Below are 21,717 nucleotides of genomic sequence, written 5' to 3' on the forward strand. Positions count from 1 at the left end.
GGTGAGTGCTGCTGGGGCGTTCCCCTCCCAGAGGGGAATTAAGCCAAAATGCCCATTAACAACATAAAACTGGGCCAAGTCAAACAGTTAATTTCAAACCTGCATTTTTGCTGCTTCATAGCTTCCTTCATAGCCTTGTACTTAACTGCTGTGGAGTCCAGCGACATTGTAGAGTCCTTAAGCTGTGTCCTTTCAGTACGGAGACACATGCATTTCTATAGCAACAAAAATAGGGGGTTTGCTTATGAACAGTGTTTTATATGGCTAAGAATAGCCACACTTCTACCAAGTTCTTAAAAAAAGACAAAAATGCTAGTTTGGATATTAAGATTAATATATTTAATCTTTCTTGTTTGTAAAACAAGACATAAATTTGTGTATATATATAATTTATATATTTTTATTTATATATACTATATACAGACAATAAAAAAATTTTCCTCTGTAGTAGACTGAGAGATTTATGGAGGAATGATATAGGCATAATGGGGAGCTCGAAGAAACTCAGAGTTTCATAATAGATAATTCACGGGGTAAAGAAAAACCACGGCTCCCTGTCGGCTTTCAGCATTATAACAGGCTTTGCCCACCATGGACTGAAATCCGAATTGGCTCTTCCACTGTATATTTGCTACATGGTTCTTGAAAGCAGGAGGCTGTCCCCACAGCAGGATCCTCTCTGCCTTGCTGACAGCAATGGCCAAAGTCCGGGACAGCCATGGGCCAGGGGAGGTTATTGCACTTGGCAGAGGATGCGCATGTTAAAAGCACATTGTGCATTTCCATAACTCCTATGGAAGAACTAGAGATTCTGAATGTTCGTATTTATAAAAAAATAATAGAGATGGGAAGCGATTGATCGTACGGAGATCCCTGATCATCCCCAAGCACTGGGGCAAGCTGGCTGGGTTGGACAACGGGTCTGACTCCTGGTGCCATGAGGCTGATGCCACGATCTCCCTTTGCAGCCAGAGGTGGGTGCCCGGGGAGAGGCACAGGGACCCCGGGAGGAGCCGCTCTCCCCATGCACGCGTGAAGTGCAGTGGTGGCAGGGTAAGGGCAATGCAATGCGTAACCTTGCATTTTTCTCCTCGCTCTGTTTTGGAGGGTGGGTGACTGCAGTGAAGCACCAGTTAAGGCTGTCTGATTGATTATGTCTAGAAGCTAGACCAGGAGGACGAGGGGAACCTTGGGGTGCAAAGGGAAGCAGTTAGGAACCATTTTACCATTCACCTGGGAGTGAAAAAACCCCAAAACCCCAAATAAATAACCATCACACAGTACTAAAGAATGCTTCTTATGGCAGTCAGTCTGGTGGAGACAGGAAAAGAACCCCAATGCCCTGGCAAGGAGGGCAGCTCATTTGGCCGATGGCAGTGGCACTGCCTGGCTTGGGGGCAAGCCGTGGCTCACAAAGCTGATCTGGGGTTCCTCTCTAATGGGCATGGTGAAAGGAAATAGGAGAGAGTTTGGGCTGAGCCTTGGAGGCACGGACCTGGCCTCTGGAGAATGGTGTGAATGAAGTCTCCTCTCAGGTGCTAGCCCAGCTTCTGGCTTGTAATGGTCAAAGATCTATCTGGGTTCCTTGCAGGCTCTCTAGCATGGACACAGCCATCCAGCAGAGGAAGGGGAACACAGAATCACAGAACCGTTTAGGTTGGAAAAGACCCTTAAGATTATCAGGTCCAACTGTTAACCCAACACTGCCAAGCTCACCACTAAACCATGTCCCTAAGCACCACGTCTACACGTCTTTTAAATACCTCCAGGGATGGTGACTCAACCACTTCCCTGGGCAGCCTGTTCCAATGCTTGACAACCCTTTCTTTGAAGAAATTTTTCCCAGTATCCAATCTAAACCTCCCCTGGTGCAACCTGAGGCTCTTTCCTCTCGTCCTATTGCTTGGGAGAAGAGACCGACCCCCACCTTGCTACAACCTCCTCTGGGGTAGCTGTAGAGAGTGATAAGGTCTCCCCTGGGCCTCCTTTTCTCCAGATTAAATAACCCCAGTTCCCTCAGCTGCTTCTTGTAAGACTTGTGCTCCAGACCCTGCACCAGCTCTGCTGCTCTTCTCTGGACACGCTCCAGCACCTCAATGTCTTGTAGTGAGGGGCCCAAAACTAAACCCAGTCATGGAGGTGCGGCCTCACCAGTGCCGAGTCCAGGGGGACAATCCCTTCCCTGTCCCTGCTGGCCACGCTATTCCTGATACAAGCCAGGATGCTGTTGGCCTTCTCGGCCACCTCAGCACACTGCTGGCTCACATTCAGCAGCTGTCGACCAGCACCCCCAGGTCCTTTCCCACCAGGCAGCTTTCCAGCCACTCTGCCCCAAGCCTGTGGTGTTGCAGGGGGTTGTTGTGACCCAAGTGCAGGACCCGGCACTGAGCCTTGTTGAACCTCATGCAATTGGCCTCAGCCTGTCCAGATCCCTCTGCAGAGCTTCCCTACACTCGAGCAGATCAACATTCCCACTGCAACTCTTTGGGCCTGGCCGTCAGCCCGTTTTTTACCCAGTGAAGAGTATGCTCCTCCAAGCCAGGAGCAGTTTCTCCGGGAGAATGCTGTGAGAAACAGTGTCAAAAGCTTTACTAAAGTCTAGGCAGACAACATCCACAGCTTCTCCCTCATCTACTAAAGTGGGTCACCTTGTTGTAGGAGATCAGGTTAGTCAAGCAGGACCTGACTTTCATAAACCCATGCTGACCGGACCTGATCATGCTGTCCTGCACATCCTGTGTAATGGCACTCAGAATGGGCTTCTCCATAACCTTCCCTGGCACTGAGGTCAGGCTGACAGGCCTGTAGTTCCCTGGATCCTCCCTACTCGCATGCATTAAGTCCTTGCCTGTTGCACAGGCAGTACCTGTGCTCAGGACTAGGGCACTGATGCCTAAGCAGTGAAATTAGAACCCGCTAGGGTAACCTAGCTCTGCCCCAGGATTATGGCATCCTGCCCATGCTAGGACTACTTCCCAAGCCCTAGCATAGCAGCAGGGACTTGCATCCCAGAAATCCCTTCTGCTGCTAATTACATTGCATTTGTGGGCCAGGAAGATCCTGGAGGCAGAAGAGCTGTTTACGTGGCAAGTTTGACTCCAAACTGCCCAAGTGAAGCCAGGAGATCTCAGCTCAGTTCCTGCTAAGTCACTGGCCCACCACACACCGTGACAAGAGGTCTTTGCTTAAGTGAGGCCCAGAACCCCATGAAACCAAACTAACGTGGAGACGGGGTGACTGTGTTCCCCAAGTACTGTCACCGACCAGTCAACTTGGGAGAGCAAGCAGGACAACTGCTTGAGACCCCTGACAAGCTGGTTGCACAACTTGTGACAGGGCATGAATTTACCCTTCAAAAACACCACCAACACAACCATCCATTCTGCAGAGATAATAGAGTGTCTTGGCTACCGCAAACCCCAGTAGGTGTAGGCCTGTAGACACACATCCTCACCACACCTATGCGATTTGAGAACCACTAGCACATGGCCCAGCACACACTGGCTTCTTGGTTTTTGTAGCTGGCTTACTTATTGATCAATGTCTTCAGGGAGCGTGTGAGCGTGCTCATGACAGTGGCAACTGTGGCTGACTGGCGGGCAAGCTGCTCCACCGTCTGCTGGTGGCTCAGCGTTCTGGCTGTGGACTCCTCCGCAGCCTTCAGGAGGAAGGTGTAGTTTCTCACTACTTCTTCCACCTTCGTCAGCAGCTCTTGGCGCTGGGACTCTGAGCGCACGACGTACACCAGCCTCACAAATGTTTCTATGAGGCTGCTTAGCACCTGGAAGCTGCTTGTGATGGCGGAGAGCATGTGGGTAGGACTCTTGTCGACGGCTGCCACGCGGCGGCAGGATGCCCGGAACTCCTTGAACTTGAGGGCGAGCTCTTGCTTGTACTCAGCCAGCTGGGAGATGTAGGGTTTGCAGTCCCGGATGTCAGGGCTCACCACACACTGCCTCAGGATAGTCAGGAGCTCATTTGTGTCCAGCTGCACCTGCAGAAACCCATTAGGAAAGCTGTAGGCATGGCCTCGAAGGGTGTTGATCTTTGCCAGGCTCCCCTCAAAACTAGAGGTCCTTAAATCTATTTCCTGGGTCTGACTTTCATTGGGACTGCTGCAGGCTGTTGCATCTAGGACCTGAAGAGTCCTGCTCATGACTGGGACCATCTGATTGTCCAGCTTCATTCCTGGGAGTATCTGCATAGGGATGGAATAGGACAGCTCATCTTTCTCGCTCCCATCATCTGCAACATCACATTTCCTGTAGTAGAAGCAGTACCGGATGGAGCAGCACTTCTCATCCTCCATGTCTTCATCCCGTAGCTCAGTGGGACTTGGATATATCTCCTCCTGCACAGAGAACACTGCTGAACCCTTCTGGTTCTTTTTCTCCTGTGCTATCTGGACATAGGAGGGGTCAGCCACTCCAGAGGCTTCCTGGATTTTGCTCTTCAGAACAGGACAAAGGATGCTGGGCTCCAGCTCTTTCTGGGGGCCTTTCTGCTTGGTTGTATAGATGTTCTGGTAGATGTCAGAGGACAGGGATGTCCTATCAGTCTTATCTATTTCACTGACACTGTAGCGACGCAAGAGCTTCCTGTAGTGTGGAGCACCCATGCACTCCCCTGGGGAAGTGCACGTTGTCAAACAGGACATGCTGTTCTCTGGATCTGACCGGTAGTCTCTGGACTCTAAACTTGTGGATCGTATCCGCTTGCCTTTGGAAGGGCTGCTCATGCTTGTCAACCTAATGGCTTCTGACTGCTTCTGATCATCAGTAACTTTATCCCTCCCTCGCCTCTCCAGTTCTGGCATCACCAACTGGTTTGGGGGTGGCCTCACCCCACGGCAAATCCGCTTGCAGTCGCAGCTGCGCCTTTGCTCCCTGGACATCCCTGGGACTTTTTGCACAGGACTGCTCCTTAGCTGGCAGCTACAGCGCCCAGGGGCAGGAGGGTGCAGATACTCCTGTGGTGGGAGGTCCCCTTTGCTCTTTGGCTTGAGCAGCTCTTCAAGGAATTCCAGCTCATACTGCTTCACCTTCTGCAGCTGGGCCTGCCGCTCATCCGTCTCCTTCTTCAGCCGGGTTGGAAACGTTGCAGAGAACAGGTTCCTCAACCTGAAGGGAGCTTTTGGAGCTTTGGGTTTAGCTGGGACATCAGCATCTTGCTGAGTCACCTCCAAGACTTTTTCTACTTTTTTGGAAGGCACAGTGCTGATCTGCAGGCTCTCGGATCTGGACACCAGCTGGATGGGCCCTTTGGGTTCCTCACTGGTGCTCCTGAAAGTGCTACCAGGTAATGGAGAGTGCAGATTGCTACCCTCAGCTTTTAAGCTTTTGGCTGAACTTTCCTGTTGCATTTTCTGTCCTTGGTTTGAAAGAGCTGTGTGTTTCTGAAAGACAAGGCCTGTGGCTTCCCCACCTGCCTTCTGACCTGGCTCTCCGCCTGTGGCTTTTGCTGCAGCATCTCTACACACTTTTTGCTGGTAGCTTTTAGAGGCAAAAGTCTTACCGGGCATCATTTCCTCACCTGCTGAAGCAAGGTGGAAAACTTCAGTCTTACTGCCATGAATTTCTTTAGGATTTGGAGAAACTTCACAGTGCTGCTGTGGAGAGAGTTGCTGCTGCTGCTGCTGCTGCTGACAGTTGCATAAGGTCTCTGCAGTTTGTGTACCTCCTTTAAGTTTCAAAGACTTGCTGCTGGCTGATGCACAACTGCTGGTACCATTCGTGTTCTTGTCTTCTTTCGAGGCTGCTAGCACTGGGGGAGCTGAGCCTTTTGTGTTCGCCACTTGCTGCAGAGCAGCTGAAATGATGGCTGGAGTTACACCACTTTTCTGATCCAGGAGGAGCTTGGAGCTCAGCTGGATTTCTTTGGGCATCTTCTCTTGTAGATCCTGTGCCTGCTCCCTGCTTGGGGTGGCTGTGGCATGCAGAGATACCTCAAAGGCAGCTTTTGTGTGGCCTGCACCTTTGCATTCAGAGCCTAGCGCTGGAGCCCCCCTGTTCTGCTCGTTAAGCTGGGGGCTCAGCACTGGCTGGACAGCCAAGGTGTAGCTCTGCTCAGCACGCTGCTGCTCCTGTTTGCTCTTGCAGTTGGTAAGGCTGGGGCTTTGGTGAGAGAAAGCTGGCTTCAGTGAAGGGCTCGGCTCCTGGCGGCCGAGGGGGTAGGGTGACGTGAGAACAGCCTGGGCAGCACAGCTCTGGATTCGGAAAGGCAAGTCCTTTCTGGCCAGGAGGTTTTCCTTGTTGATGTGTTGAGCGAGGAAGTAGGCTGCGTTCTGATGCTGCTTCATAGCAGAGACCATCTCTGAGACATCAGTTAGCTCTGAAGAGTTGGTTTCGTGGCCAGAATCCAAGGATGACTCAGGAGTGATGGCAGCCAGGACAATAAGACCTGAGGAGGGACACAAAGAAAACTCCAAGACAACACTCACACCACACTGCTAGGAGGAGGAGAGGGGAACTCCATGCAGTAGGAGGGTCCCTGGATGCAGGACACAGCATCCCGTTGGAGAAACTTTAGTGACTTCCTGCAACTAAGAGTTAATGCTTTTAAGAAACATCATTTGTCGGCACTGATGTGGCTTGCTAGTTCAATTCATCAAGAGCTCTTGGCCCAGGAGAAGGACCTGGGAAACCTTCCTGTGTTAGAGATAGCAGAGCTACAGGGACTTGTCTGGAGCAAGAAGGAAAATCAGGCAACAGCTATTCTGCCGTAGTGAGTAGGGCAACCAAGGTGGGGAGAGGGACAAAGGACTGTGCTACCAGCAGGCTGGTCCCAGAGACACCCATCTGACAGCAGGTTTGCCCTGTGAAGGGCTCACACACTGCAAAACCTGGGTGGGAACCTGAGAAGACTCTGGGCTGAAGGTACCAGCTGAGTGGGGTCACAGCAGGGAGGAACTCACAGTTTGTTAGTGCCTCACCCCAGCATTGTGGCATGTGGACCATGGCAGATACAAGATAAACAAGCGACTCCTGCAGCTGCTGTCAGGGAGAGAAGTCCCACCTTAGCTTCTTAGAAATCTTCTGAGCAGCAGCTTGGCTGCTCCTGCTACAGCCTGTTGCCACAACTTAGTTTTTACTAGAAGCTACTCCACAGTCACATATAGGATAGGATAAGGAGACTAAAGGGAAGGATGTACCATAGGAAAGAAAGGCTATAGGGAAAAAAAAAGGTCACAGCCACTGAAATACCTGCTGTCTGCTGTGGTGGGGGATGCGGACAATCCTCTGAAGCAGCCAGGGCTTCCAGTGCCTGCAGGGTGGACACCAGGGCATCGTCCAGCTCTTGGGCATGGTCTCGGACTGTCCGCGGTTGCACGTTGTCTATCAGCGTGACGGGGATCTCATCGTAGAGGATGCCACAGAGGTGCCGGCCCTGCTCCTGGCTCTGGGCAGCTGCCCGGCGCTTGGGGTCGTCCTCGTCTGAGCTGTTGTCTCGGAAGCCGGGGGGGGGGGCAGCAATGGCGGGGAGCAGGGATGTCGTCTCATCTTCTTCCTCATCGCTCCCAGGAGGGGGAAGCGACATCAAGTCCACCATATTGTCCCGGGTGCTGCCAGGCTTGCCCCCCTTGCACAAGGCCAGCCGGCTCTTGATTTTGGCTTGGCAGGACTCACAGTAGAACTGTGAGGCGTCGCTCCGCAGGTGGGTGTCTATGGTGTGCGCCCTGGCCCTGCTCGCGTGCCTGTCTTGGTCAAGGCCATCCGGGTCGTACTCATTAGCTGCCCCATTGTAGCCTTGGCCAGAGCTTTTGGAAGTGGGGTCAGATTTGGTCCTGGGACGAGTTTCCTCAAAAAAAATCAGGTTTTCATTGATATCCGTCCTGCTCTCTCTTTCCTTCCTCTGCTCTCGCATGTGCAGGTAGCAAAAGCTGATGAGCTCCGAGTCCGAAGCCCTGGTGGCTGGAGCCCCAGCTGCTCCGGAGCCGGCGGCAGAGCCACCCACCAACCCGCTCTCCTTCTTTCCTGTGTGCCCCGCCGCAGCAGGCCGGTGGAGGTTGTGTGTGTTGATGTAATCTAAACCAAAACCACAACAGGCATATTAGCAGCAGCACCCGGGAGAAGGGAAAACAGCACAGGGAAGCTCCTGCGTACCCTGGAGAAGCATCCACGTGCTCTCTGCTCCCCAGCCCTTGGCATGCCGGACGCGTGCTCCCTGCAGCACAGCCAGGCCACCTGGCTGGTCTTCTGAAAAAACAGCTGCAACCCACTGGGCCTATCTGTCAGTAACGAGTGGAGGAAGAAAAGTCCTGCACGTGCAGATCATAGTCACAGAATGGTTTGGGTTTGAAGGCACCTTTAAAGGTCATCTAGCCCACCCCCCCCGGCAATGAGCAGGGACATCTTCAACTAGATCCAGCTGCTCAGAGCCCTGTGCAACCTGACCTTGAAGGTTTTCAGGGATGGGGCATCTACCACCTCTCTGGGCAACCTGATCCAATGTTTCACCACCCTCATCATAAAAGATTTCTTCCTTATATCTAGATTGAATCTACCCTCTTCTAGTTTAAAACCATTACCCCTTGTCCTATTCCTACAGGTCCTACTAAGAAGTCTCTCCCCATCTTTCTTATAAGCCCCCTTTAAGTATTGAAAGGTTCCCTGAACCTTCTTTTCTCCAGGCTAAACAGCTCCAACTCTCTCAGCCTTTCCTCCTAGGAGAGGTGTTCCAGCCCTCCAATCGTTTTTGTGGCCTCCTCTGGACCAGCTCCAACAGGTCCATGTCTTTCCTGTACTGAGGACTCCAGAGATGGACACAGCACTGCAGGGGGGTCTCACCAGAGCAGAGCAGAGGGGGAGAATCACCTCCCTTGACCTGTTGGCCTCTCTTTCTGCAGCCCAGGAGACAGTTGGCTTTCTGGGCTGTGACTACACGTTGCCAGCTCATGTTCAGCTTTTCATCCACCAGTACCCCCAAGTCCCTCTCCACAGGGCTGCTCTCAGTCCCTTCATCCCCCAGCCTGTGTTGATACTGGGGATTGCCCCGACCCAGGTGCAGGACCTTGCACTTGGCCTTGTTGAACCTCACCAGGTTCACACGGGCCCACTTCTTGAGCTTGTCCAGGTCCCTCTGGATGGCATCCTGTCCCTCAGGTGTGTCAACCGCACCACTCAGCTGAGTGTCATCTGCAAACTTGCTGAGGGTGCACTTGATCCCACTGCCTGTGTCACTGATGAAGATATTAACCAGTGCTGGTCCCCATACAGACCCCTGAGGGACACCGCTCGTCACTGATCTCCATCTGGACATTGAGCTGTTGACCACCACTCTCTGGGTGCGGCCATCCAACCAATGCCTCATCCACTGAACAGTCCATCCTTCAAATCTGTATCTCTCCGGTTTAGAGAGAAGGATGTTGTGGGGGACCGTGTCAAAGGCCTTACAGAAGTCCAGACAGATGACATCTGCAGCAATCCCCTTGTCCGCTGAGGCAGTCACTCCATCACAGGTCAGGCAGGAGCTGCCCTCGGTGAAGCCATGCTGGCTGTGTCGAATCACCTCCCTGTCCTCCATGTGCCTCAACATCGCTTCCAGGAGGATCTGCTCCATGATCCCCCCAGGCACAGAGGTGAGGCTGACAGGTCAGTAGTTCCCTGTCAGTAGTTCACCTGACTGCCATGACTTCAAATATCATGGAGAGTGACTTGACAACTATGTCAGCCAATTCCCTCAGGACTCTGGGAGGCATCTTGTCAGGTCCCATAGACTTACACATGCTCAGGTTCCCCGGGTGGTCACGAACCTGATCTTCTCTTGCAGTGAGAGGGACTTTGCTCCCCCAGTCTCTGTCTTATGGCCCATCCACAAAAAAGGTGTGGGAACAGAGGCTGCCAGTGAAGAATGAGGCAAAAATTTGTTGAGTACCTCAGCCTTCTCCTCGTCTGTGGTTGGCAGTTTGTCAGTGGTGCTCATTGGTCGTGTATTGCTTTATTTGACCTTCCTTTTCTGGCTGACACACCTACAGAAGCCCTTATTATTATTCTTTGTATCCCTTGCCAAGCTCAGCTCCAGCTGCACCTTGGCCTTCCTGACCCCATCCCTGCACAACCAGGCAGTGTCCCTGTACTCTTCCCAGGATACCTGTCCCTGCTTCCACTGCCTGGGCATTTCATTCCTGCTTTTTAGTTTGACTGGCAGGTCTTGACTCATCCATGCCGGTCTCTTGCCTTCCTTTCCTGATTTCTTACACCTGGGAATTGAGAGCTCTTGCACTCTATGGAAAGTGTCCTTGAAGATCTACCAGCTCTGTTCTGCTCCCGTGTCCCTGAGGGCAGTGTCCCAGGGGGTCCTACTGACTGACTCTGAACAGCTCATGGGCTGGAAGGGGTTTCGGGTAATCACCTTGGCTGTACCCCACCTCTGAGGCAGGAAAACCGTAACTAAAGAAACCTTCATATATGCCTGTGTGATGGAGGGGAGCACATGCCCATGGGAGACTTTGTATGTGCCACCCTTGCCTTGGCCTCTCCACCTGAGTGCGTGGGTCTCTAGAGGAAAGGGTTAAGCCCCGAGGGATACCGATGTGTTGCCACCAAGAGCAGGAGGGGACTGCTGACACTGAAGACAAGGGACCTTCTGGCTCTGAGAAATTAACCCCTCCCTGTGATAAGGAGAGAAGGGATGACCTGGAGGAGGCAGAAGGGAGAGGGATGTACAAACATTTACATGGTGGATGTGGAAGATGGCCAGCTCAAAAAAAGCCTATGTGGTATTGAAGAAGCTGACATGCCTTTTTTTCCTAAATCAATAAAATCTGGATTCCCATTAACAAAGAGTTGCTGGAAGTGTTTTAGTGAGGCCCTTAGGTGTGGCTGGGGTATAGCAATGATGGAGGCCAGAAGAGCCTTGAGGGTGGCTGGACAGGATTTAGAATCACTTGAGCTCCAGCCAGCAAAAGCCTTGTGACGCACTGATGGAGCAGGCCACCTCCTCATGTGGTTTGCGCCACTGTCTCCAAAATTATTACATGCTATAGAGTTTAATCATATAACATTTATAAATTTAAATGTTATGACATTTATGATAAGAAAGTATTGACCCTAAAGCTAGATCAATGACACCACAGACCAGCAGCACAACTGATCGGTGCCCTTTTACAAACAACCTTTAGACATCAGAAATATTGTCCTGTTCCTTCCTTTCCATCTCCTCACCCATCTCTTTTCTAGACTAACCACAGCAAATTCCTTTAACCTTTCCGGACAGGTCTGGTTTTTACTGCTCTGGGCTGGACCCCATCCACATCGGCTACCTGGGAAGATGTCTTGTTTCTGTGCTGCATGACAGCAGCTGGGGGAGGCAGCGAGATCCAGTAGCTTGCTGGGAGGCAGAGCTGGGCAGAACCAGCACAGTGGGCACTGAGACACAGGGATGCGGGTGCTGCATCAGAAGTCACCAGCCATAGTCAGAGGGCAAGGGGGACAGCCTGGCCGCATGCAGGACCAGGCTGCCTCTGTATGCCAGTTCACACGTTATATGGCAAGAAGGAATGGTTGTCACCAATTTTGCATAACGATGGCCAGACCAAACAGTTTTCCTCAGGAGACTGCTAAATGTGGCACAATATTGCCTTTCAGGGACACATCCAACGTAGCTTGGCTGACTTTTAAGTGACAGATACCCCCTGGTCCCTCATGCCTTGCTGGCCACAATCCATGCATGGTTTCTGTCTGGCTGACAGCTACCAGATCAGGCCAGCTCCAAAAGAGCCTTCTGCTTCTGTATTTCCCTGTGACAGCCTCCCCTTGCTCCCTTGTGAGAGACAAGTGCCTGAAATATTGCTTGAACTTCTGGCCAGTGGTCCAGCCCTCAGGAGGGGCATCTGTCTGCATTACAGGTTGAATTGTGCAGCTGTGATGAGAACAGCTGCCAGGGGGATGCAGGCTCTGTCTTACCAAGTATAAATTAAATCAAATAAATCCTAATTAAATTCATTAGCTGAAAAAATTGGGCAATTTGTCTCCCTAAACACACGTTTGTGTTATACTGTTCATCACCTGCAATGCCAGGATCCCAATCAAAACAATACCTCTCTCATTTATGGACACAGTGGTACGCAGAATTGACAGTTGTGTGAGTCAACACAAGGCTCCGCAGCTGGGGACGTGCGTTCAGCTCTGGGCTGGCAGCAGGGCTGTGGTGGACCGAAGCAGAGTCTTTCCCAAAGCCATCCCCCTCTGAGGGGTCATGCCAGCAGCCTGTCCTGCTTGGACAGCCTCACTGGCTGCCTGTGCTGAGCCAGCGCCTGTTGCTGAATGGGGCCAAAGCTCCAAAATCCATAATCCGGCTGCTGGATGCGCAGGGGGGGTAAGGTCTTGACAAAGCTGAGAGAACCAAGGGCATGGAGCTGCCTGGCTGACGATGGATGCTGGTGGGGGCCAGGAGAGGAAGGGGAGGGAGGTGAGTTGCCTGCGCAGCTCCAGCATGGCACAACTTTTCCTGCAGAGACCAAGGATCTGGCATATGGTTGTGCCGGGAAATGCGGAGACATGGATCTAACTGGCGGCATCCGGACAGAGCGTGCATTTCTAAAAATGTCTGCAGTTCAGCATGAGGTTTTAATGGGCCTCAGAGAAGATAGATGTGCTCCTCCTCTAGGCAAAAAGCATGGGCCAGGGCTTGATTTTACGTTTAAGATTCTGGCACAGCCTGCCTGCAGCCTGGAAAGTCAAAGCCTGGGCTAACTTGACTCATCCCACTGGGGCTTTCTTATCATTCCTGCAGAGATGTGCTAATGATCAGCAGTCCCTGCTCCCTGTGATCTGCCTAGCTCCCGACAGCTCAGCCTGCAGCCATAGTGAGACCAGAAGTGTGAGCAGACTTTGTTTTCTCAATACACACTAAATTCACTCTTGAAGGATGCCTGAGTGGCTAGGCTGAATGTACTGTGTCTGCAGGGAAACTGTCCCACTCCACTGCTCAGAGAGGTTTTCATGGCATCTCTGAGGACAGACCAGGCCACCCAGAGAGGGGCTAGCTCTTTGGTATGAAGACCATGGATCTACTGCTCCATCACTGTCCTACCCACACTGTGACTTCCCCTCATACTCACTCCAGGCCCCTGCAGAGTAATATTGGTTTCTTGAGACTGTAAAGAAAAGGGCAACATCTACTACTAGCATAGGTTTGGACTGTGCCCAAGGAAAAATCCTGGCTATTATCACTGTTGCTAGAGCGTGGAAAAACACCACTTGCACATGCTGAGACACCTCCTGAGTGACCAGTAACTGTGGGCGCTGCCAGTCTCCCTTCAAGCCCCTGGGGATGTTCTGGGACGCTCTCTGCTTCATACCACATTCCTCTGACTCCCCACAGCCATGTGTCCCTGTAGCCCATCTAAGGGTGACATGACCCAAGGAAGGACCACTCTGATGATGGCCAGTTAAGCTGGAAACACCCTCCACTCACAGGAAAATGTGACTAAATGTGTTTCTGTAGGGCACCCAGAGCAGAGGGCACAGTGATAGCTGTCAATAAGAGGTGTCAGGTGAAGAAACAAAAGGAAACCATGCGTGTATACTTACACCAACATCACCTGCCAGGTCCTTCCCTGGATTCACTGAGGTTGCCACAGATGCTTTCCTGATGCCTCTTGTGAGTGTGTCCTCCCACATGTGCTAAGTGCATGTCCCGGTGCCTTCCTCAGACCTCAGAGGCACTGAGTCCTTTCCCAAGGGCCCTGCTAGCTCTCAGCAATCCTCCCACCTCCTCCAGCTAGTCCCATCTCGAGGAGGCAGTTTTGACACTCTGCCAGCTTGTCACAGCTCTCTGGAGCTGCAGTGTCACTCGGGAGGGCTGGGGACAATCTTCCAGAGTCAGCTGGGTTGGTATTTTGCCCATCTCCAGCCACTGATCCCCTATTTTATATTTCCCCATACAAAAAACTTATTCAGTGTGAACACCTGCATGGAACAACAGCATGTAGCTCATGGCTGGCTCTTGTTTGAAATCACTCTAGAGAATCATTGGTCATTTTGAGGGTGACTCACACCTGCACCCATCCTCAAGGAACAGTGCCTGGTGGGACAGAACCTGTCTTCAGCTGTTCTGGTCTCCTGCTGTGCCCAGACTCACCCTCTGCTCCCTGCGTCAGACTGGGCACCTGAAAAGCTGAGCCACCAAAGTTTCCTTCCCGATTTAGGAAATGAGCAGAGCAGCCGTGCTGGCAGAGCTGCCCTTGCAGCCCAGACCCCACTGCTGAAGGCAGCAGGAGCGCAGTCCCTGGCTGGGTGCATACACTCATGGTGGCCTCGGGCACCAGGATGCCGGCCAAGGACTGTGTGCTGCATCCCTGTGGCCACACACAGGCTGTTCTGCGAGGACCCAGCGTTTAGCTGGCAGCATTACGGGTCTTTTCAGAGGCACCCCCTGGATCTGCTCTAGGAGCTGCCAGAACAACACCTGCAGTGAGTCCTCAGGGCCCAAGCTGACAGCACAAGTCAGAGCTTTTCTAAAATGAGGACTTGTCTCCTTGCAACTTGTTTTTTGGTTCAAAGAGGCTCTGCTGGTTTTGCAGAGCCCTGGGCAGAGGGAGGAGAAGGGGGAGGCTGAGGAAGGGGCTCGCACAGAAAGCAGAGGCTGAAACGTACCTGCCTTGATAATCTGAGGTGGGGGTGGCTGGCTGGGGGCCCTGGAGAATATCATCTTCTTGGAGTCCACCAGGAGACGGCAGTAGCCTGCGATCAGGCAGGCGAAGTTGGTGGCTTCAGGCCACTCCATCAGCAACACCAGTGGCTGGAAGGCAAGAGAGGCAAAGTGCATGAGGGCCATGCGGCTCCGCTGACACAGGACCAGTGTTCCAAAGGGCTGTGCAGGGGCCCTGCACTGGTGTAACTGGCGAGTTGGCTGCCACTTTTAGCACCCACACAGGAGAAACCAGCTGGGTGCACATCTTTACTCCAGATCATCCAACAAAGTGCTGTGCACAAGAAAGCGCCTCGCTGCAGCTGTAATTGCCACTCTCTGACTCCCCTAAGGATGAGGAAGGAGATGGAGCCCCGCAGGGCCGAGGCTCTGCACGGGCAGGGCCTCCATGCAGCTGTCTCCTGTTTGTCTGCATGTTGATGCTCTAAGCCTACTTGCAAACACCAGTTTAACCGTCAGGCCCTGGGGAGCTCAAGGAGTTTGTGGCATCTCCAGCTGCCAGAACCCCTGTTTCATTGCAGGCACCCTGTCGCCCTCCCACAAACTAAGACATCTGCTTCTAGCAAGATGGAGAAGGGGCAAACCCCCATTATTGGCTCCCTCAGCCACCACCCTGAGCCTGTGGATCTTATTTAAATCTAACCCTTTGGAAAACTGACTTTGTGCTTAGGAGCAGATGGTGTCTCCTCTTTTAGGAGGGCATTTACTTGAACACTGAAAAAGGTCTTTGCTTGAAAGAGAAGAAAAAAATCAGACACGATCTGCGTGACACATATCACACCACTGCACAATCTAGCGGCAGACACGGCGACTCCCCAACTCCCAGCTTGTCCCAAGGAGAAGGTTAGCGAGCCCGGGGAAGCTGTCAGGGTGGGATCCGCTCTTACCTGCCCGGTGAGGTCCCGTGTGCTGCTGGGACCTGGCTGGGCAGAGCAGCCTGTGCCAGCACAGCTCAGTCGACCTGTCCATGCTCGGTCTGAGCCCCCAGCACCGCTTAAGGTGGACCCATGAGATGGTAAAAAATTGACAGTGCCTTCAATAGTTCTTGCATGGCAGCTCCAGCCCTCATCTACCCCTTGCACAAAGCACCCTTACCTAAAGGACCTTTGTACCCAGGTACAGAGCTTATTTGGGGCAAAGGGGGGATGATTAGCTACTGCTGTGGTTCAGGCTGCCCACCCTGCCGCGCTCAGCCTCTTGCACACTGAAAGCCCTCCAGGACTCAGAATAACTCATTTACCACGTCCAGGCCAGACCAAGCCTGTTTTAAAAAACACTTAAGCCTATGCAGTGTGTAAAGCATTAAAACTATTTTGGTTTTCTTGTTTTATAACCACAGGAGGTTCCTGGTACCCACTGGCCAGTTCTGTGTTCTGCTCAACACTTGCTTTTTTAAGCCACCAAGCCAACTCTGGCAAAGGAAGACCCAGCCTTACAGCACATCACGCTCTGGATCATACAACGCAATAAACCTGGGGGTGAAGCCATCAGCCCTGGGCAGAGCTGTGTGTGATCCCCAAGTCATGCCAGCTCCTGGCAGGGGCTGATTTCTTCTAGGGCCAGGGTAAAGAAGTTCCCTCTCTGGCTGCTGTACAGGAAGAGAAAGGAGAATAAATAACTCGATGTGGAAGAGAAATAACCCGACAAGTGAACACGCTCTGCTGAGAGGCTCTGCCCCTGCCTGCTTGATAAGGCTCTTTCTGCATCATGGAAAAACAAACCTGAGATGACACAGATCAAAGGGAAAGTATCAAGAAAGAGAGAAAGGAGAGAAGAGAATCTCCACACAGCTTGAAGGAGGCAGGCATGCAGTGGTGAGGGGGGGGTGACACCTCTTAGCCCGGCTTCAGTCTTGACATAAGTGATGAAAGGAAACCATGTGTTCCAGTTCTGCTGTATGAAGCATCCTTAAAACAAGTGCCTTCTACACAGGGCTAAGCCTTCTTGGGTTTTTCAAGCCATCTGCTGAATAAAGAGACATTTGTGCCTTTCCTTCCCTCTGTTATGCAGCAACAAGGGCTTGAGCACTAGCACCAAGAAAGGAAGCAAATGCCAAGGAGAGGAAAGCAGTGGCTGATGAGTATCCACTAGTGGGAGATTAAATGAAGAGGCCAAGGTGGGTTAAGAAGTCCCTTTCAAAAGGAAAACCAGGGGCATAGTTTGTACCATGCCAGAGATTCACAGCTAGCTCTCGGGGACACCAAGGCTGAGTGGCACAGAGTCACAAAGTGTCACTGCCTCCTTGTCAGCACTCACTGTGCAGCTCTGCTCCCCCAGCTGGGTACCAGCACCTCTCAGACCCAGCCCTATTTCCATCTTTGCTCAGATACCTCTGCTTCAGGATGCTCCCACCCACCCAGAGATGGGACTGTAGGTTCTTGCTGGCAAGAAGCAGCCCCTGGATCAGTCCTCCTGAAGGGAGACAGGGCTGAGACACAACCACCCCAGCTGGTGTTTCTTGCCTACAGATGAAACACATGCAACACACCAAGATGCTGTGAGCTGCCTGCCATGTCCCCGAGCCAGCCCAGCCTCCAGAATGGCCTCCAGCGATTGCTGCATGGCATGCTGGGGTTAACTGTAGCACTGTGCTCTGAAAAACAGGAATCTTAATACTGATTAGCATTACAGCTTAGCGAGGGGTCTTAGAAATGATTATTCTCGCATCCTGGCAAGCAAGTTCTCTAGTTGTCAAGCATTCAAATATTGTTATTAGGGATTAAGTCACTTCAGGGCCAGCTTGAAGCCGTCCACCTGCACTGGCAGCAGTGCTTCAGTGAGCTCCCCATGACCCAGGAGCCCACGCTGCAGGGGCTCTGTGTCCTGCTGATGCATTATTGGCTGTTTAAAAAGATACCAAATGTGAGCAAAGCTGCTGCAGTTGGGCTTGTGCATCTCTCCCGGCCTCAGTGGCCTCTCTGATGCTCGCTAAGAGAGGGCTGGCTGTCACCCTTTCCCACGTGGGGTTACAAGACTGAATCTCTCTCTTCCACCCACTTAGGTAATTTTGCCAAGATTGCAGCACCTCGGCTGCCTTCAAGACTTCCACTCTGCTGTCACATCTCTCTGAAAGCGGCCAACAGATCTGAAAGTGATTGGTGGGGTCAAGAGGCAACACGATCGCAGCAGCCTTGTTTCCTTGGGCAATCAGGCTACAAAGGGGAGGTGTCAGGGATGGCAGCTGACAGAGATGTTATTTTTAGACATTGGCAGTCTTGGTCACCCTGTTCATGCAGGCGAGGCAAATAAGATCGCACAGATGCAGCCAGGCACAGCCGAGCTGAGCAAACATTGACTTTCTGAACAGTTGCATGAAAATTTTCCATCTAATGTTGCTAAGGGCTTTAGATGGTAAATTCAGGGCAGCTTTGCAGGGACCTGCTCAAAGTAACAATAATGCAGGACTGCAGTCTGTGCTTTGGGCTTCTTTGTGATGCTCATGTCTTCCGGCCAGTGGGACTGACCTCCTTCCCTTTGGAAACATCCTGCAAGGAGCAGTGAGTCCTCACGTCTGTGGCCGGTATTGGCCTGGTCCCCACAGGGCTGGGGCTCTTGTAATGTCCCTGCCTTCCCCTGCAATTTTTTTTAACCTGCTGCTCAGTCTCAACCAGACCTGACAGAAAAGCAACAACCTGAAAGAGTATGAAACTTCATTAAGTTTTCTAAACCTGGTGGTGTGGTAGAGCAGAGTCTTCGGTGAGCAGCTGGAAGGCAGGGGAGGACGCAGCAGGAGCAAAACTGGTGTCACTCCTCTAAGACCTGCTCCCTGCCCCATCGGCATGGATTTTTTTGGAAGTGGCCACAAAATGCGGTACCTCTTTCCCAGCTGTTAATCAGGAGATGGTGTTAATCACCAATGGGGAACAAGTTATTAACTAGGATAATGCTCTGGTTATCCTCCTGCCATGCACCAATGTGTGTCTCATGCCAACCAGCCCATCCTCTTCCTTCTCCTCTCCACCATGCTCTTGCCGAGCCAGAGGCAGCGGCTCATATCTCAGTGGCCCCAAGGGTTCTGGCTTCAGCTCTGGCTTCCATGGGATGCCAGAGCAGAAATGCCTGTCTTATTTTTGTCAGGTCAGCAGCACCTTTAGGCTGAAAGCTGGTTTTACACAGGAGCAAACTTACTGGGATAATCCTACTGCTCTAAAAATGCCAAAAGTCACATTCCTAGCGGGATGCACAGGTAAAAGTTCATCACTGACCTGTAATATGCCAACATGAAAAGAAGCAAATTTTTTTCTAGACCTAAAATTTCTAGACCTAAAATTCCTAGACCTAGCAAATTTATTTTCTAGACCTAAATGCGTACTATCAGCCTGGAATTATTGATGTCTTGATCTTTCAATCATACTGGTGTTCTAGATTTTCTAGTCCTAATGAGAAAAACACATTTTTCACTTAAAATTTCCTTCTTGGCAATCAGTCTCTCTGGAAAGTAAAACAAAATAAATTTGATCTGGATATAAGTTTTCCATTAGTTTATTAAGGATATAGTGCTTTTTCTATTATGCCCTGCCTTTAAATCAAACCTTGATGTCTTTCTGGAGGGTATTCTCTTTTTCAGACAAAGGTGAAGATTACACAGAAGAACGTCTGGAGGAAATTTTATGGCAAGTGTTATGCTAGAGGATCTTAACAGTCCTCACATTTAAATTAATTTATGACCCGATCTATGCATGCTATAACCTTAAGCTTATGTGCATTTCCTTTTAATCTCCCCCTTTATCATGTACTTCGGGTCTTACCCTGCTTCCTTTAATATAGTGCAGTAGAAAGGTGGGAGATGAATTTACATAATTTATGTACCCTGGTTTACTTGAGGTGCACTGCCAAGTTTATATTTAATAATACAGGCATCCGGACCTAACAAGACATCAGTCAATTTTTCACTTGTACACTGACCTTTCCTTCCCTCCCTTTAAGCATTATTAACTCAGCTCTATCAATACCAGGCTGCTGTGATTAGGACAATTATTTCCCATTTGTTGATCAATAAAGCTCCTGCCTTTGTTAGCAGCAGTGTCTCCTTCCTTAGAGTCTGAGCAGGCACCACCTCTGCCAGATAAACACCCTCCTTGTTCCCCGCACGGTCCCACACAACGTCACGGCAGATGGACAGGTACCTCTATAGACTGCAAACTTGTAGGTGCCTCCTTCTCTCCACTTCCATGGGGGTGCTGTGTCCCCTGGCAGTGCTGCTGTGTCCCGGGGAGGCACAGGTCCAGCCTACACCCTCGCACCAAGCTGCAGCTGCCACCCTGGCCGGCTTTCATCTCCTCCCCAGCTACTCAAAGGGCTTGTGCTCTTCGACGTGGGTTTTCTAATAACCACAGCCTGATGGCACTTTTGGCATACCCCACATTTCCTATTTGCTGAAGCGAGTTCTCAGGACTGCCAGGATTGCAGCACCATCGGGCTGCACTCACGCTCACAGCACTGGACACCTGAGGTCTGCTTGTTTGGTTGGTTTTTTTGTTTGTTTTTTTTTTTTTTTTCTTTTTTTAAATAAACAAATCAAATTTGGCTTTGCAGGCTTGGAAACTCATCCTCTCCACATGTCGTCTGGCTCTTCTGTTTCTGGCAGGCTCCCATGTTTCTGGCTGGCTCCTGTCCTGGGTGCCCGTGGGCAGCGCTATGGGTGGCACCGGGGCTGGCAGCACATGCTGGTACATGCTTTGCTTTATATCCCACTAGAAAGGCTCTGCGAGGCAGGAAACTGCATCCACCTCTCCCACCCCAGGTACTGAGCCAAAGGAAATCTCAATTCCTCCCTCTCTCCTGCGAGATGACAGTGTTTCAGAACGGCTCAATGCAAATAAAGAAGAATCCAGCTTAGGGAACCAGAGCCTTTAGGTCCATCATCACTCCAAAGCCTCGCTCTTTGTGTTGGAGAAATCTGATGGGCTTCAATCATTGCTTGCATGAGTGGGAATAACGCTGGCATCGCCTGCCCTCATCAGTTTGATGGGGCTCCCCACCATTTTCAGGTTACAGTTTGGCAAACACACATAGCACCGGCCTCGGCACCCACAGCGCATGGCTGGGGGAAGCACCGCTGGGCTGGGGTCAGCTGCGGCCCTGCAGGCAGCGAAGGCTGGGAGGCAGGGGGGTCACCATCCCATCGCCACGAGAGGGAGGGGTGGCTGGTGGACAGGGCTTGGCTCCTTCCAGGGGAGAGAAGAAGGCTGTGCCCCGTCCACGCACGGCAGCTTTTTATTTCCCTGGCAGGCTGGAAGCAGGTGGGACCCCTGGGATGCCGACATCAATAGCCAGATTCCAGGCACAGCAGCAGCCGGGGATCTTTCTGAATTAATTTTTCCTTTGTTTTCCTCTGTTGAGTCTTGATCTTGGCTAAAGTGCTGGTTGGCTGCTGGCCCTGCTGGGAGACATGAAGTCAATTACCCTGATGCCTTTGATTGAATTGCGTTTGGTGAGCAGCCAGCTGCTGTGGGCTCCTGCCCCGCAGCCCGGCGCGGGGACAAGGTGCAGCCTAGGACAGCTCCTCCATTCAACTGCAGATGCTTGTTTGGGCTCAGGCAATCCGGCTGCCCCACGAGCATTCTTCTTCCATTCCCACTCAAATGGCTTCAGCAGCTTTTTTGCCAATGTCAAGCCTGTTAATAATAAGAAGCCCAGCGGCATGTATCTGTGTAAATCAGAAAGGAGAAATGCTGCATTTGAAAAGGCATTTCAGCAAGAACAAAACCGTTGCCTCTGCAGGAGCTGAACGTCAGCAGCTGGCTCCGATGTGTCCATGGGGCTGAGCAGTTCTCCCCATGCCTCCTGCACCCCATCAGCACTGCCGTGCTTGTCTGGATGCTGGGCTGGAGATGCTGACGCTGCCCTTCCTGGGACACTGCAAGGTAGAAGAGGACTGCGTGGTCCTGTGCCGGGGAGGTTGGGGATGCGTGCCTGGAAGCCCAGATCTGAGGCATTGATTGCTCTTCAGTGCTGGTCCCAGCACTGCTGGGCAGCTGGAGGGGGAAGCCCCAAGGAGAAATGACAGCCCCAGCACAGAGGGGACTTTGCCAGGTGGGAATGACCACATGATCCTGCCAAATG

The 21,717-nt window shown here is 51.8% G+C and overlaps 1 protein-coding gene across 5 annotated transcripts in view; it reads right to left on the bottom strand.

Moving 5' to 3' along the window:
• Nucleotides 1-381: 381 nt before the first annotated feature.
• FRMPD3 (FERM and PDZ domain containing 3) overlaps nucleotides 382-21,717 on the bottom strand; it is a 67,969-nt gene continuing 46,633 nt past the window's right edge. For all 5 annotated transcript variants that reach the window (XM_074915194.1, XM_074915195.1, XM_074915192.1 and 2 more), the window contains 3 exons: nucleotides 14,598-14,742; nucleotides 7,203-8,024; nucleotides 382-6,399 (listed from right to left, as the gene is read on the bottom strand). In XM_074915194.1, coding sequence (XP_074771295.1) covers nucleotides 3,527-6,399; nucleotides 7,203-8,024; nucleotides 14,598-14,742 — 3,840 coding nt within the window. In that variant the 3' untranslated portion in view covers nucleotides 382-3,526. The remainder of the gene's footprint in view (nucleotides 6,400-7,202; nucleotides 8,025-14,597; nucleotides 14,743-21,717) is intronic.

Source organism: Athene noctua, chromosome 11, assembly GCF_965140245.1.
Source record: "Athene noctua chromosome 11, bAthNoc1.hap1.1, whole genome shotgun sequence".
In the NCBI taxonomy this organism is placed as follows: domain Eukaryota; kingdom Metazoa; phylum Chordata; class Aves; order Strigiformes; family Strigidae; genus Athene; species Athene noctua.